General features: G+C 38.3%; 1 protein-coding gene across 7 annotated transcripts in view; it reads right to left on the reverse strand.

The window, feature by feature from the left end:
- MAGI3 (membrane associated guanylate kinase, WW and PDZ domain containing 3) overlaps positions 1 to 17,924 on the reverse strand; it is a 259,275-nt gene that overhangs the window by 19,693 nt on the left and 221,658 nt on the right. For all 7 annotated transcript variants that reach the window (NM_001192746.1, XM_005204131.5, XM_024989434.2 and 4 more), the window contains 3 exons: positions 13,126 to 13,318; positions 10,522 to 10,710; positions 4,968 to 5,153 (listed from right to left, as the gene is read on the reverse strand). In NM_001192746.1, coding sequence (NP_001179675.1) covers positions 4,968 to 5,153; positions 10,522 to 10,710; positions 13,126 to 13,318 — 568 coding nt within the window. The remainder of the gene's footprint in view (positions 1 to 4,967; positions 5,154 to 10,521; positions 10,711 to 13,125; positions 13,319 to 17,924) is intronic.

Here is a 17,924-nt window from a genome sequence, read left to right on the forward strand (position 1 = left end):
TGAACCATGAAAACATTCTGCTAAGTGAAAGAAGCCAGACACGAAAGGTCACATAGTATATAATTCCATTTACATGAAATGTCTCGCAAATCCTTAAAGAAGCAGTGGTTTCTTAAAAGGGTGAGAAAATGTTCTGGAATTGGTGGTGATGTTTGCACAACCTTATGAAAATACTAAAAACCACTGACTTGTATAGTTTAAAATAATGAATTTTATAGTATATGAATTACGTTTCATTTAAAAAGAGAAAAGATACAACTAAATGCCATGTAAGATCCTGCATTGGATCCTGTAACAATTAAGTGACATAAAAAGAAGAAAGCAATGGTTTTGAGGGGAAAGAAAGAAAAAAAAATGCATAAAATCTATAATACAATATCATTTATACAAATCAAAAATAAATGCACACACACAAACATGTATTTTAAAAGACATAAAAAGAAGCACATAAAACACTGGCAGTGGAAAAGGTGAGAGAAATGAGAGAGGAAAATGAAGACAAGTGAGAACAAACATAAATAAATGGAAAAGAAAACAGAAGGTGACTGCCAGAACCATTCCAACATAGTCCTTGTAACCTCTGGTACCTTGGTTCACCATTAAAAATGAACAAGAACTGACACAACATCAGAAATCAACTTTGAAAAAGAACACATTTTAAAGATTTCGTCAAGCAACAACAAGCAGGTCTAGTCCGTTTATGATCCAGACTTGAGAAGGAGCCGCTGTAGTGAGGAGCTGGCGGTGTCATGGGAGTGCCATGAGCCAGAGGGGGTCCTGAGTGTGTTTGAGGGTTTTGCACCATACATGACATTTGACTTGGGAACTTGGCAAAATAAGCACGAATACTGAACTGTATCTAGCAAAAGGGGGAAAAGAAGATGAAGGAAACAAGTTCCATTTTTCCAGACAGCGAATGGCTATGGAGAGTCGGGGAGCAGTAACACACGGGAAGGAACGAAGCTCTGAGGTATTGATCTGAATGTGGGATTTCTAAGAACAGCTGGCGAGCTATAAATATGCATCTGACTCTTTAGTGCAGTTAATAGACTTTATATGGAATACAAAGAGAAACTTGGACTGCTTACAAACTCCATGAATGGGATTTTATGGACAGAAGGGACACTTTCTATTTTTTTACCTAAAAAAGTAAGAGATTCTGAATGTTCCCATAGTTTAGTAAAACTTACAGAGAATAATGGAATAAGGTATAATCACTGAAATGTGATTTTACATGTCAAACATGATTGTATATTTTAAGAGGCTACACCTACATTTGAAACACACCTTAAAGCATGGATCTCCACCCTTCTAATTTTCCTAAATTTTGACTGGCGTTACATAAGAAGTCTTAAGATTTCCCAGTACACAGGTTTAGAAGTATCTGGACCAGAATGTCAAAGTTAATTTTTTTTTTTTTTTGCCACATCTTGAGGCTTGTGGGAGATCTTAGTTCCTAACCAGGCATGGAACGTACGCCCACAGCACTGAAAGTACAGAGTCCTAACCAATGCACTGCCAGGGAATTCCAAAACTAATTTTTAAAAGAAAGAAAAATGAGTAATTTTGGACAACCTTTTAGAGAAAACACCATCGACAATTAAGGGTAATTTTGAAAAAAAAAAATACTAATATTATTCACCAGTAGAAAGACCACTTTTTTCTCTATCTCAAGGCTACTTGAAGTGTGGTCTTAGTCAGCAATAAGATGTGTACTGATACTGAGAGTAAAAATTTTAAAAAATTTGTAACAAATTGACAGAACAATTTTCTCATTTTAATTATTTACTTTTTATTATAGTTTACAAAAATGCCGGTCTATGATGAACTGGGAAAAAACCACTGATGCTTCTATATGTGCTTTGAGAAATACTGATCAATATTACTGCTGGTTCCACTACTTCCAGCAGTTTCTATCACTACTGCATGCCAAGCATGGTGATATAAATGCACCACATACATCTTTCTCAGAACTCTGAAATGTCATTTCCTGTGGCACTCAGGCCTGCTTTTCTTTGTAGGTGACAGAACAAATTTAAGGCTAAAAAGCAGGCTATAGAGATCATGGTAAAGACACTAAGATAAATCTTACCAAACTCATATTAACAATAAGCTTCATTCAAAAATTTTTATTGAGCACAAACTATGTGGCTAACACAGTTCTGGCTCTTGGGATTTAGCACCAACTATGATAAAATCTCTGGGTCTTCCCTGGTGGCCCAGTGGTAAAAGAATATGCCCAGTTTCAATCCCTGGGTTGGGAAGATCCCCTGGAGAGGGGAATGGCAGCCCATTCCAGTATTCTTGCCTGAAAAAATCCCATAGACAGTGAAACCTGTGGGGCTACAGTCCATAGCATCGCAAAGAATTGGACATGACGGCCATAAGTCTGTATTGTCTGTGAGTCTCTCTCTGTTTTGTAAGACTTAGCGACTAAACCACCACCACCACAACAGAATCTCTCACAAATCTTATGACTTTACATTCTAGTAGGGGAGATGACAATAAAGAAATAAACTTGCAGTTCAATAACCTCAGGTAGAGATAAGTACAATGAAGAAAAGTAAAGCTGAGAAAGGGAAGAGAGGAAGACTGGGGCAGACAAGGAGATTACAAGGGGAAAGCACAGCAGTTACGAGCACACAGATTCTGGAGAGAGTGCCTGATACAAATACTTGTTCCGTCACTAGTTTTATGACCATGGACAAGTTCTCTTAACGGCTCTGTGGCTCGCTCCCTCATCCATAGAATAGGAAATTAATAGTGCCGACCTAGCATTAGTGTGCAGAGAAGGCAATGGCACCCCACTCTAGTACTCTTGCCTGGAAAATCCCATGGACGGAGGAGCCTGGTAGGCTGCAGTCCATGGGGTTGCTAGAGTCAGACATGACTGAGCGACTTCACTTTCACTTTTCACTTTCATGCATTGGAGAAGGAAATGGCAACCCACTCCAGTGTTCTTGCCTGGAGAATCCCAGGGATGGGAAGCCTGGTGGGCTGCTGTCTATGGGATCGCACAGAGTCGGACACAACTGAAGTGACTTAGCAGCAGCAGCAGCAGCAGCAGCAGCATTAGTGTGAGGATTAAGAGTCAGCAGACGTGAAGTATTCAGGACAATACCTGGTACAGAGTAAGTGTTTCCTAAACATTATTATTTCCGCAGGCAGTGAGACTTAGGGGAGACTAGAATGAGGAAGGAGTCCATGCAAAGATATGGTAAAATAATGACAGCTACAATTAGATGAGCACCTTAAGGTATTTATACAGATTATGTATACTTTCACCTTTAATCTTCACAGTGATCTTGAAATAGATATCATTATTCCCATTGCATTGAGAAAAAAAAAAAAAAACTGAAGGTTAGAAATGTTAAGTGACATGTTTAAGGCCTGCCAACTAGCTAATAGGTGTCAGTGAACTCTGTCAGTCAAAAGCCTTACTTCTTCTATTGGGTGTATATCGCTTCTACTAGGTATTGGCATAGAACTGAAAATATCCTTAATTTTGCTCATTCATCCATTTACTCATTACTTCTTTCAAAAAAAAAAAAAATTTACTGAGTGCCTAGCAAGTATCAGTGCTTCCCTGGTGGCTCAGCTGGTAAAAAATTCACCTGCAATGAGGGAGACGGCGAGTATCATAGTCCATTGGTAATATTTTCTTTGTCTTCAAAGAGCAGACCCTTTTATTTGGGATATAGTGATGTAAGAACAGCACTCAACGAATTGCAGAGATAAGGAATGCAATAGGGGATCGGAAGCCCATGTGCACAGAGACCAATGAGGCCCAGTTCAAAAGAGGATCTGGGGACTTCCCCCGACAGTCCAGTGGTTAAGACTGCACTTCCACTGCAAGGGGTGTAGGTCTGATCCCTGGCCAGGGAATTAAGATCCCACATGCCAGCCACACAGTTCAGCAAAAAGAAAAGAGGATTTAGAAAAAAGAGAGGATTTGGGAAGAACTGGGAGGAAAATTTAAAAGGCAGGCTGGGAACAGAATCAAAAAATGCTTTTTTTGCAGAGAGTAGGGAACCACTGGAGCGTCCACTGAGGAGGACTTCAGAGCAGCCAGGCAAACTCGTCCACAGAGAAATCCCCTACAGAGTCTCGGACAGAAGGGAGATTTATGTAACACCTTAGAGACAAATGTATGTTAGTGGTGCTGGAGGAAGGGAAAAGAAAGAAGGAGCAAGAATTTAAAAACCTGAAAACTGATAGCTTAGAGGGTCACTGCTGGCAAGAGGATGGAGTGGGACATGAACACACATTACAGTATACAGAATTTTAACAAGAAAGACTGACTTCATAAATTTGCTGCTTTTGGCCTCTTGTTAGTTTTTAGGAAAAATAATAGAAGGTAAGCATTATATAATGGTTACCTTGTAATTCATAAGCAAAGAACATGATCTGGTTGCCATTCAAAATGGTTCCTAATTACAAATTCTTAATGATCAAGGGCAGCCTTATAGCAAGGCAAGACACTAAGTGCGTCTTATGCCCTATTTACTGGCCATTCCTACATATTCCTGCTCCTGCATTTATAAAGCAGTTTCCAGAATGAAACCCTGCCTGCAAGGCGAGGCACCCTATGACATGGGCCTGACATGAAAGGTTTGATATCAACAGTGACTTTCTTTGAACTCTTTAGAGGATTTTCTCTCACTCAAATAGAGACTTAAGACATTATTTTAAGAAAATAAGATCTGAAAAGTATTAGCCATGTCTTTCACTCCGGGTGCTTGCTCCTCCAGCATGTAAATAAATGGCCACCACTCGCTAGCTGGATTATTTTTCTTGAGCTACTGACAACTTTATAATAAACTGTCTTTTAAATTCATTAAATGGAAAAGGCAAAAAAGAGACTCCAGCACGTATAAATGGTTCTATCACTGCAGGGGCTCTGGTACTGCTGCAGGCTCTATGTCCCTCGGATCAGTTTGGGGAAGGCGGGTGTAACAGTTCCTTACCTTCTTCAGCAATGACCGTTAGTGTGACAGTGACACCAGCGTCCTTGATCAGCTGAACAATGTTATCATGGGACAACTCAACAATGGACTGCCCATTCACTGCAGAGATGTGATCTCCAACTTTCAGCTTCCCACAGCGATCAGCTGGACTTCCTTCTATGACTCGGCCAATTTTATGAGGAATAACTATGAAGAAAAAAGTTCCCAGGTTTTTCAATTATTTAACATATCTCTTAGTATTGGATTTATCATCAGCATCAAAAATTCAACCTAATAACAAAGAAAATCCTTCCAAGATATATCAGAAAAACCACGAGTGATCATCCTATCCAAATGCAACTATCTTCATATTATCTTCTGTTCTTTGTTGACATGCAGATACTCTTTACACAGCTGCGATCATGGCATATAAACCTCTTTGCTTTTCTCCACTTACCAGAAACCTTTTCCAATTTTTATATGGTCATCCTAACAATCCCATTTAAAGGCTACTGACCTCAGTGATATTTGTGAAAATATCTCATGTTTCTTGTTTGTCATTGGTTGTTTAGGTTGCAACATGCTTTTGGGTATTTTAGAAACTGCTACAATGAGATCATCTTTGGTTCAGCTGAAGGGGCATTTACCCCCACAAGAAATCTTGTAAATAAATGCAGTTCAAAATCAAGTTCAGGAATGAGAATGGTCAGAAATCCAGTTACAGTGAAAAGACTGATCATTAAAATGAATCATACTTACTTCTAGAACAAAATTTATTCCTCTTATTTGTGCCTCTAGATTTTTTTTTAAATTAGAAAAGCTGAGTGGGATTAGAACATTAAGCGTTTAACATTAAGATTATTTGGCTTATGGTTAAAATCCTACCCTGAAAGCACAAAGCTGCTCTAAGACATTTGGAAAGACACTCTGTGCAGTTCTATTATATCTCTAGTTTAATGCTGAAGGCTTTCCGAGAGTAACTATTAAGATTCTTCACTGTTATTATGCCTTAAAATGAGTTCTCAGACATTCAGGAAATCTTGTGAAAATATCTTTCACCATTTAATAAGGGGCATTCATATTAAGAAACAAGTGTTCCTTCTATGCTCTCTAGAATTTTTTTGCCTACATTTATCTGGCACTTGGGCTCCTGCTGAATGTGGATTATCATCAATAAGGATAACTTACTATTTTTAAATGGCACTGTGATTATGTTTAATTTCTATAGTAAAATGGGCTCCTTACTAGTATTTTTGAATTATATCTAGGTGTAAGTTAAGGCCATTTTAATAGAATTTCATTTGGACTGGAAGTTATTCTTGGCCATGATTTATGTCCCATGGACAGTAAGTGCCATTCCTTGGCTGTTCTAGGATTATGCAGTGAGAGATTAGGAGATTTTATCTTAAAAAAGAGGAAGTCAATGTGGAAGCAAGTGCCCTTTAGCTCTGAATTATATCAAGCACTCACACCATTTTCCTCACTGTTGTTGTGCTCAGTCGCTCAGTCATGTCCAACTCTTCTGACCCCATGGACTGTAGCCCTCCAGGCTCTTCTTATCCGTGGAAGTTTTCATGCAAGGACACTGGAGTGGACAGCCATTTTCCTCCTTCAGGGTATCTTCCCGACCCAGGGATCGAAACTGCATCTCTTGCATCTCCTGCATTGGCAGGCAGATTCTTTACCGCTAGCACCACAGACTTGGGTTGATCCCTGGGTTGGGAAGATCCCCTGGAGGAGGGCATGGCAACCCACTCTAGTAGTCTTGCCTGGAGAATCCAATGGACAGAGGAGCCTGGAGGGCTACAGTCCATGGGGTCGCAAAGAGTCGGACATGCCTAAGCGACTAAGCACAGCACAAGCAGCATGGGCTGTGTCCTGTGCCAGGCGACGTGAGCTGACGCCCAGCTAGGACAACAGGCAGCACATCAGAAATACATGGAGGATCACACAGGGGCCCATGGGTAACCTTCTAAATTAACATCTCAGTAACTCTCCTTCTTAGAAGAGATTTTACTTGTAAACAATGTTCATTCCAGATCCCCTAAGAAGAAAATCATTCAGCTCCCTGGCACACTGAAAGGGGTTTGTTCCGACTTGGGAAAGCGTCAAACAAGAAAAACCTCTGATGCCTCAGTTGTTCCTTTCTCATCACGTGAGTAATGCGGTCAAAAGGAAATTGGCAAATCTTGGTACAGAACTTCCTGAAGGGTTAGTCATAGAGGTGAGGAGAGATAAAAGTAGTCAGATTGTTATTGTCTTGGCACTTATAGCAGCACCACCAAAACAGTTAAAGATAAACAGACCAGTAGAAAGATAACTTCTGAACATTCTTTGAATAGATTGGGAAGTTTTCAACGTAACTGCTTAGAGTACGTTGCCTACCAGTGCAGGAGACATAAGAGATGCGGGTTCAATCTCTGGGTCAGGAAGATCCCCTGGAGAAGGAAATGGCAACCCCCTCCAGTAATCCTGCCTGGAGAATCCCATGGACAGAGAAGTCTGCTGGGCTACAGTCCATAGGGTTGTAAAGAGTCAGACACGACTGAAGCAACTTAGTATGCACACATGCTTAGAGTACACACGGCTAAGGAAAAATCTGAAGTCCTGCCTTACTGTTGGTATACAAAGTCTATAGGTATTTGCATGAAGTCAATTTCTCCATCTTCATTCATCTTTGGCCTAAATCTGTCTCACAGGCTGGCTTGTCCAGATGCTGAGATGACTTTGGTGCTCTTAAAATATTATTTTTTAGGAAAAGAAAGGACAATAGCTGAATATGTCCCCTTCTAAAAGAAATCCTTTGCAACCAGAACTGAAAAGTATGAAAAGTGGAATGCTAAAACCTCTGAAGTGCTGGCCATGCAAAAACCAGTCAGGTCCTTTCCATTCTTAACAGAGGTGTTTGCTGAGTACTCCACTCATGCAGCCCTACACAAACTGGTCCAGGACAACGAGGATGCTGGGCCTGGATCCCTGACCTTTGAAGAAGTCAGTGGTACAGAATTTTATAGCTGGTATTAGAGATGCTAGTGGGAACTCTTCCTGTGACAAATGTCAGCAGAAAATATATTTCAGCAGCAGCAGCAGCAGAAAAGAAAACCAACCAACAACCTGCACTGTGCAGAATACCAACCTGTACCAAGGCACGACCCATAAAGAAGGATCTATTCTGACAGACAGGTTTCTGGCCTTCTCACCTGTGCTAATTCCTTTTTTAAAACCAATCTTTCACTGTTACGCAGTGAACTGCACACTGCAACTGCTTGGTCTCTGTGAGGGAAAGCTCCTCATGTAATCTCACCCCAGGATCCTTCTAGCTATGAGATAAATGGAGTTCCAAGAAGAAATGTTTGCAGGGCTGAGAATTTTGTGAGATTATTAACTAGCACGTCAGCGAAATTACGAATTCTGGTTTTGCATCATGACTGAAAATCTCAAGTACTTTATATAAAATTCATTTGACAACCTAAGCCTAATTTACCATTCAGGCTGATAATTAATGAGCTGCAAACACTCATTTCCTGCCACGCATTAGCTGTTACCTCAATCTTACATTTTAATTGGGTTTTCTTTCCCATCTCATTACTCAAATATTGATAAACTTTTTAACGTTTCTTTAGAGGGAAAAAAAGGTCAATATGCAGTGACAGCTGCAATGACAATGGCAGAAACCACAGCAAGTGACAGCAGCCAACATTTACTGAAGGTCCAGGCAGAGGGCTTCACATGCATTATCTCCTTTAATCCTCGCAAACATACGAGACAGAAGTGTCAACATCCTCATTTCACAGGGCAAGCTGGAGCACTCGGAGGGTAAGTAATGTGCCCAAGATCAGACAGCTATTAAAAGACATCAGCGGGTCTAGAAGCCATGTCTGTCTGATTACAAAGCCCAGCACTTAATGACACTGTCTTACACAGAGACCCAGCACCTATGGTATGTAAAACCATCAAGATCCTAAAGATATTTAAACAAAGAAGTATAAAAAGATTTTAATTTTAAATATAAATAAATTAATAAATATAATTACACAAATAAGATGATATATTTAAAACAGATAATGTATTAAAGTATAACATAAATTTCAAATATAAAAATAGGTTAAACTATTTAAGTAATATATTTTGCTGAATTCCTCTGTATCTCCTAGTTTTATGGTGAACACTAGACTCTAATTTTTGTAGTGCTAGAGGAGAAATACGCTCAATATGGCAAGTGGTTAGCATCTATCACGCTGAGTAATAATCTTTCACTATTTTTGTTAATCTGAATGCCCAGGATTATTGCATGGTATTCGAATCAGAATATGATTATCTAAAATGGTCATTTGTTTTTCTAGATACTGATTTCCAATGATATAACATAAAATCCACCTAACAGCTGCTTTCTCTCATTTTTCTGACACAGGCCACATAATCATCCTTACAGCATCAGTAACAGTTCCAGTTCCAAGCATTACCATAGCAACGGCTTTTGGAAAATGGAAACTAGTATCAGTGAGCAGTGACCTGAGACCATAGTAATAATTCATCCATGTCATAGAATCTTCTTCCTTTACACACTTGCATTGATTTTAGCACGATTTTTGCAAATTGGTTTGGCTCACAACACTTTCCTGAAAGTGTTTTCATTTTTCACTAAGGTTTTAGTGACCATTTAGTCTAAAAGGATCTCGCTACTCAAGATAAAGTAAAATCCTCTGGCAAAGCTAAGAGTGCATTTTCGTGTGGTCAAAGATTTTTATCACTTGACTTGGAAAAATAAAGCTACCAGACAAGCATGACACATAAATATTAGTTTGCTGGTTCTCATCTTATATTCATTTGTATTTTATATTTAAAGATGATTATTACTTAGAAACATAAAGATACAGCAAATATTTAATTTGCTGATTCATAACAGCCCTAGACATAGAAGATGTGATTCCTCCTTTGTTGAAGAAATTAATATACATATTAAATTAATATACATATTAATCCTTCTCAGATGACATTCTACTAAACTGGGTTCAGGATATTTCAAGGTCTTGACAGAATTTTTACCTTTTGATGAAGCATATAAGGTAGGAGTGCCTCTTATCTTTTAAGGTCAATTTATAGCTGCAATAAGGCAATTATGATTAAATAACACAAAAGGACTATTTAAGACACATCTGGGTCAAGGTTTTTCTATTTTGCTTCTTAACTGCTTCTAGAATTTCATTTATTTCTGTATATATGATTTCTTCTAATCTGGGGGAAAAAAAATCCTAAGCCCCCATAATTGAAAAAAAAATTCAGCATTGTCCTTTCACTACATCAATTAGGTCACATCCCTGATAATACTGACACAATATAAGGTGGATGCAAACTGAGATACTAAGATTTATTTTATAGACTCTGAGATAGATAAAAAAACCCAAAGCCTGGAAGACTGATTCAAACTACCTAATTTTGAAAACAAATAAAATATTCAGCATTTTTTTAAAAATGGCAATTTATACATGATTCCTAGCTACTTTCACAAACCCCAGTGGGTGACTCAGAAAACTGGAATTAAGAGGGAGGGACACCAGGACACAGGGGCCCTTACCTCCTGGAGGTGGCTTGCTCTTGGAAGTGAGAATGACAAATCCAAATCCTTCATTTTCTTTTCGTTGCAAGACAACATCATAGGGCTCCTGGGGAGCAGGCCTGGCCAGGACCTCTGCTCGGTTCAAGCGGGGAGATCCATTCTGTGTTGAAGGGAAGGCTTGGGAGCTGTCATCCTCAGGTTGTTTCTCTGTAATAAACAAGAGCAATTTTGATATTTCTGGAACATCGTAACTTGATAACTAAAGTGTTTTGTGCTAAGCTCTTCACAAGAACACTGAGTTTCTAATATAAAGAAAAGCAGTGTCTCTGCCCAAGTGCTCTGGACACCATCTGAGTGCAGAGGTAGCTGCAGCCCATCCAGTGGACTTCTTGAATGCTCATTAAGTACATAGTTGGAAAACGACAAGATGTTATCTCACTTCTAAGGGAAGTTTTTCAAAGCTTCTGTGAAATTTGATGATAAAAAAAATTCTTCTTGAAATTATTTTAATTCCAACAAGGTTTTGAACCTGGACAAGCAATTTTTTTTAAAGTTAATAGTGAATAACAACATAGTAAACTTCCTCTTAAAATCACCTTTAAATACAATTTAGTGGGACTTCCCTGGCACTCCTCCAGTATTCTTGCCCGGAAAATTCCCTGGACAGAGGAGCCTGGCTGGCTACAGTCCATGGGGTCACAAAGAGCTGGACACAACTGAGCATCACCCCCCTGCCCCGCCAAAACACACACACTGAATCCTCGAGGTCCAGTGGTTAAGACTCCACACTCCCAGTGCAGGGGACCTGGGTTCACTCCCTGGTCACGTGACTAGATCCTACATGCCACAGCTAAGATTCAGAGCAGCTAAATAAATAAACATCAATAGAAATACATAATTTGGTGCAGTGACGGACACTCATGACGTCTGGGAGGTCACTGCATCAGGACAGAGATACCTCCCATTACAGCTTGAGAACAGTTTGCCACCTACACAGATTCATATTTTACAATGTGTTTTACAACTGCAGTTTTCTGATGGGTAATACAAGCTGTCCACATGAATGGCAAACTCTCCTAGCCACAGATCAGGTCACATGGAATTCCTAGCAAATGGGCAGTTAACCTACACCCTTTTCTTCTATTTAAGAATAACATCAGAATTTGAGAAAGAATGACAAAAGTTAGTCATAACTGATTTTTAAAAAAGGGCAAATTTTGTGCCATAATTTGACACAAAACATCATAAACAACCACCACAACACGCTGTTATTGATGAACAGGCATTTATAAGGTCTCTCTGTATCAAAATCTATGGGACTCTGAGGATGTGTTTTTAAACCTCAACAAAAGTGTCAACAACTTCCAATAATTACCAACAAAAAAAAGGCTCTTTTTGATATAATGCATGGTTAGAATGAATTAGCTAAAATGTCTCCAGTAATATCAAACTACTATGAAACATCTTTATGATGCTTTTCAGGAGGGAGCTAATCTCTATTTGTACAGCATCCCATTGTTTACTCTACATAGTTATGTTCTGACACCAAACCAAATGGAAGCAACACAGCATTAGAATCCCCATGCATCTCAGATGCCTCATATTTATGAAGGGAGGTGGGCTTTTACTTTGGATGCTACAATCAAAAACACAGGGCCTCATTTTTAAGAGTGATGTAAATATTCATCAAGTCACACATTTTTTGAATGCCCACTCTGTGCCATGTGGTCATTCTTCTAGGTACTGGGTACACAGCATAGAATTAAATGGATGAAAACTCCATCCTTCATGAAGTTTACATTCTTGTGGTGCTACAGGGTTGTCTTTAAAACATTTTTAAGTGACAAGAATTCACTTTAAAAAAGTTCTACATAACATTCACAGAGCTACTAACATAAAAATACAGGATATTATCATCTCTTAATGTAATGGTTTAGACCTCAGGCTTTGTAATTAAATTATCTGTTTCAATCCTGGTCCTACTACCTACCAGCTATGTGTTTCTCAACCTTTCTGTGAGTAACTAGAATAATAACAGTGTTTACCATCATGGTTCTGTAAAGAGTAAGTAAAAGAATCCATGTCTGAGACTCAATAAATGTCATACTAAAACTTCTGAAGTAGAAACATTTTGTCCTCTGAATATTTAGAATTTCATCAGGATCCAAAATTGTTTGATATTCAGTTAATGGGATCTCTTAGTATGACTAAACAACTTTGTATTTGTTCTTCAGAAAACAGATTTAACCTGATATTCTGACTATAATATCACACTGGCAAAATTCATTGATATACTAATATAATCTTAATGTAGAGACCCAAAATTTATTTCTCTTTTTTGATAGTAGTAGCAGTATTTATGAATCCTTTCAACTTACTGGCCTTCCACATGCAAGGATCACACCAAATAAGTTATCTCATACACTATTTTTGTTGTCATTGTTTTAGGTAAGAAGTGGATTTAGTCAAAGAAACATTTCACAGACACAGTGTGGGCCATTGCAGAGGGCTAGCATAGCCTCTCATACGCTATTAAACATAATAAAATAATCTGAAAAAAAAAAGTGGACTAAATCTCATTTTTCTTTTTTAACTTATCAGAGCAAAAACAGGTTCACGTACCACCGTAGAAGATCTTTCTTCTGACAGTTAGTAACACGTGGCCATTTCGAGCAGCGGTTGTCATTAGGTCTAGGACTTGTTTGTGTGATTTCCCTTTAACAGGAATTCCATCAATGCACATCAGCTCATCAGCTGCACGGAGCCGACCATCTTTCTCAGCTGCGCCCAGAGGAATGATGGCTCCAATGTATATCTGATAAGATATAAAGTGTGGGTTGCTCTATACAGTCTACTAAGACTTACTAAGTTTCTTAACTACTAAGTCAAGGACTTTCTGACTCAAAACTATGCATACCAACAAATTTTTGCAGTTCAACCTGAAAACAGTCAATGAAATTGACCTGTCTCCAAAATGGCACTTCACATAACCACACCATGTAATCTCTTCTGGATTCTTTGGGTTGGGCACAAGGAAGACAGGAAATACAAAGTAATTCACTAACTTCGAAAGTACCACTATCATTTCCGTCACTACAACAGAACAAAAATATTAAACTCAGAAAATGCAATTCTATGGAGTAGCTACTAAAAGTAAAGTCCATTGAATGCCATGGTGAAAGTTTTTTTTTTTTTTGTATACTGTTCATAGCAACTGGGATAATTCTTACAATACTCCCATTACATAAGGCTATCAGTTCAAGTTTAGTATATACAAAAGAGGAACATCTCTTGTTCCTAAATTCTAAAGCAGTATATATTTTAAGGGAACAGAGTGACCTAAGATTCACTTCCAACTAGGTGAATAGATCTTGCTCATTTCCTTTGCTGCAATTAGAATCCTATAATTGGTAATCCTAAGTATTTTGACTAGTTCCAGAGCTGTTATAACCTGACATTTAAGAGAAGATAAAGTGTAAACATTTCCTCTAAGATCAGGAGCAAGACAAAAACGCCCACTCTCAATACTTTTATTCAACATATTTTTGGAAGTCCTAGCTATAGCAATCAGATGAGAAAAAGAAAGAAAAGGAAGACAAATTGGTAAGAAAGAAGTAAAACTCACTGTTTGCAGATGATGTGACTATATGTGGAAAATCCTAAAGACATCACCAGAAAATTCCTAGAGTTCATCAATGATTTTGCTCAAGTTGCAGGATACAAAAAAATCTACGGAAATGTGTTGTATTTCTATACATTAAATTAAGGAAATAATCCTATTTACCACTGCATCAAAAAGAATAAAATACCTAGAAACAAACCTACTTAACAAGGTAAAAGACCTGTACTTGGAAAATTATAAGTCACTAATGAAAGAAATTAAAGATTACACAATCAGCTGGAAAGATATATCATGTTATTGGACTAGAAGAATTAACATTGGTAAAATGACCATGTTACCCAAGGCAATCTACAGATTCAATGCAATCCCTATCAAAATGTCAAGGGATTTTTCACAGAACTAGAACAAAAAAAATGTAAAATTTGTATGGAAACAGAAAAAAACACAAATAGCCAAAACAACCTTGAGAAAGAAGAAGAGACCTGGAGGAATCGCTTTCCTTGACTTCAGACTATAACACATAGCTACGGTAATCAAAACAATATGGTACTGGTACAAAAAGGAATATATAAATCAATGCAATAGAATAGAGAGCACAGAAATAAACCCACACACTTACGGTCAATTAATCTACAACACAGGAGACAAGAACATACAATGGAGAAAAGACAGCCTCTTCAATAAGTGGTGCTGGGACAACTGGATAGTTACATAAAAAGAACGAAGGTTAGAACATTCTCTAACACCATATACAAAAATAAATTCAAAATGGATTAAAGACCTAATTGTAGGACCAGATACTATAAAACTTTCTAGAGGAAAACATAGGTAGAACAAACACTCTTTGACATGAATTGTAGCAACATCTTTTTAGATCTGTCTCCTAGAGTAATGACAATAAAGACAAAAATAAATGAGAGATAAATTTAAAAGCTTTTTCATGGCAAATTAACCATAAACAAAATAAAGACAACTCTCAGAATGGGAGAAAATGCTTGGAAACAAAGCGACTGAAAAGGGTTTAATCTCAAAAATATATAAACACCTCATGCAGCTTAATTAAAAAAATATGTATATATCAAAAAATGGATGGAAGATCTAAATAGACATTTCTCCAAAGAAGACATACAGATGGCCAAGAGGCATATGAAAAGATGCTCAACATCACTTATTATTAGAGAAATGCAAATCAAAACTACAATGAGGTATCACCTCACACTGGTCCAAATGGTCATTATCAAAAAATCTACAAACAATAAATGCTGAAGAGGATGGGGAGAAAGGGACCCCCCCCACCCCCACCGACTGTTGGTGGAATTGCAGATTGGTACAGCCACTATGGAGAACAGTATGGAAGTTCCTTAAAAAATTAAAAACAGAGCTTTCATATGATCCAGCAATCCCACTCCTGGGCATAAACCTGGAAAAAAAAAAAAAAACAACCCACAACTCAAAAAGACACATGCACCCCAGTGAATACTGTATCACTATTTACAATAGCCAGGATATGGAAGCAAACTAAATGTCTGTCAACACACAAATGCATAAAGAAGATGTGGTAAATATATACACTGGAATATTACTCAGCCATAAAAAACGAAACAATGCCATTTGCAGCAACATGAATGGACCTAAAGACTGTCATACTGAATGAAGTAAGTCAGACAGAGAAGGACTAATACCATATGATATTGCTTATGTGTGGAATGGAAAAACAATAGTACAAATGAACTTACTGACAAGACAGAAATGTATGCATGTGTGTTCAGTCCTTTGAGTTGTATCTGACTCTTTGAAACCCCATAGACCATAGCCCACCAGGCTCCTCTGTCTATGGGATTTTCCTGGTAAGAATACTGGAGTAGGTTGCCATGCCCTCCTCCAGAGGATCTTCCCAACCCAAGAATTGAACCTCTGTCTCCTGCACTGCAAGCGGATTCTTTACTGCCGAGCCATAAGGGAAGCCCACAAAACAGAAATAGAGCCACAGATATAGAAAATAAACAAGAGGGTATGCAGAAAAGGGAACCCTCCTACACTGTTGGTGGGAATGCAAACTAGTACAGCCACTATGGAGAACAGTGTGGAGATTCCTTAAAAAACTGGAAATAGAACTGCCTTATGATCCAGCAACCCCACTGCTGGGCATACACACTGAGGAAACCAGAAGGGAAAGACACACGTGTACCCCAATGTTCATCACAGCACTGTTTATAATAGCCAGGACATGGAAGCAACCTAGATGTCCATCAGCAGATGAATGGATAAGAAAGCTGTGGTACATATACACAATGGAGTATTACTCAGCCATTAAAAAGAATACATTGGAATCAGTTCTAATGAGGTGGATGAAACTGGAGCCTATTATACAGAGTGAAGTAAGCCAGAAAGAAAAACACCAATACAGTATATTAATGCATATATATGGAATTTAGAAAGATGGTAACAATAACCCTGTGTACGAAACAGCAAAAGAGACACTGATATATAGAACAGTCTTATGGACTCTGTGGGAGAGGGAGAGGGTGGGAAGATTTGGGAGAATGGCACTGAAACATGTAAAATATCATGTATGAAACGAGTTGCCAGTCCAGGTTCAATGCACGATACTGGATGCTTGGGGCTAGTGCACTGGGACGACCCAGAGGGATGGTATGGGGAGGGAGGAGGGAAGAGGGTTCAGGATGGGGAACACATGTATACCTGTGGCAGATTCATTTTGATATTTGGCAAAACGAATACAATTTTGTAAAGTTTAAAAAAAAAATAAAATTGTAGTTGGAAAAAAAATTAAAAAATAAAATAAAAAGCCAAAAATAAATAAATAAATAAATAAAACTACAAAAAAAAAAAAGAAAATAAACATATTATTACTGGGGGAAAGGGGAAGAGGATAAATTGAGAAATTGGGATTGACATATACATACTATAGGGAACTCTACTCAACACTCTGTAATGACCCATATGGTAAAAGAATTTAAAAAAGAGTAGGTTTTAGAAAAGGCAGAGGAACCAGAGATCAAATTGCCAACATCTGCTGGATCATGGAAAAAGGAACAGAATTCCAGAAAAACATCTATTTCTGCTTTATTGACTATGCCAAAGCCTTTGACTGTGTAGATCACAATAAACTGGAAAATTCTGAAAGAGATGGGAATACCAGACCACCTGACCTGCCTCTTGAGAAACATATATGCAGGTCAGGAAGCAACAGTTAGAACCGGACATGGAACAACAGACTGGTTCCAAATAGATAAAGCAGTACATCAAGGCTGTATAGTGTCACCCTGTTTATTTAACTTCTATGCAGAGTACATCATAAGAAATGCTGGGCTGGAAGAAGCACAAGCTGGAATCAAGATTGCCGGGAGAAATATCAATAACCTCAGATATGCAGACGACACCACCCTTATGGCAGAAAGTGAAGAGGAAATAAAAAGCCTCTTGATGAAAGTGAAAGAGGAGAGTGAAAAGGTTGGCTTAAAGCTCACATTCAGAAAACGAAGATCATAGCATCTGGTCCCATCATTTCATGGGAAATAGATGGGGAAACAGTGGAAACAGTGGCAGACTTTATGTTTTAGGGCTCCAAAATCACTGCAGATGGTGACTGCAGCCATGAAATTAAAAGACACTTACTCCTTGGAAGGAAAGTTATGACCAACCTAGATAGCATATTCAAGAGCAGAGACATTACTTTGCCAACAAAGGTCCGTCTAGTCAAGGCTATGGTTTTTCCAGTGGTCATGTATGGATGTGAGAGTTGGACTGTGAAGAAAGCTGAGTGCCGAAGAATTGA

This window comes from Bos taurus, chromosome 3 (assembly GCF_002263795.3).
Source record: "Bos taurus isolate L1 Dominette 01449 registration number 42190680 breed Hereford chromosome 3, ARS-UCD2.0, whole genome shotgun sequence".
NCBI lineage: Eukaryota > Metazoa > Chordata > Mammalia > Artiodactyla > Bovidae > Bos > Bos taurus.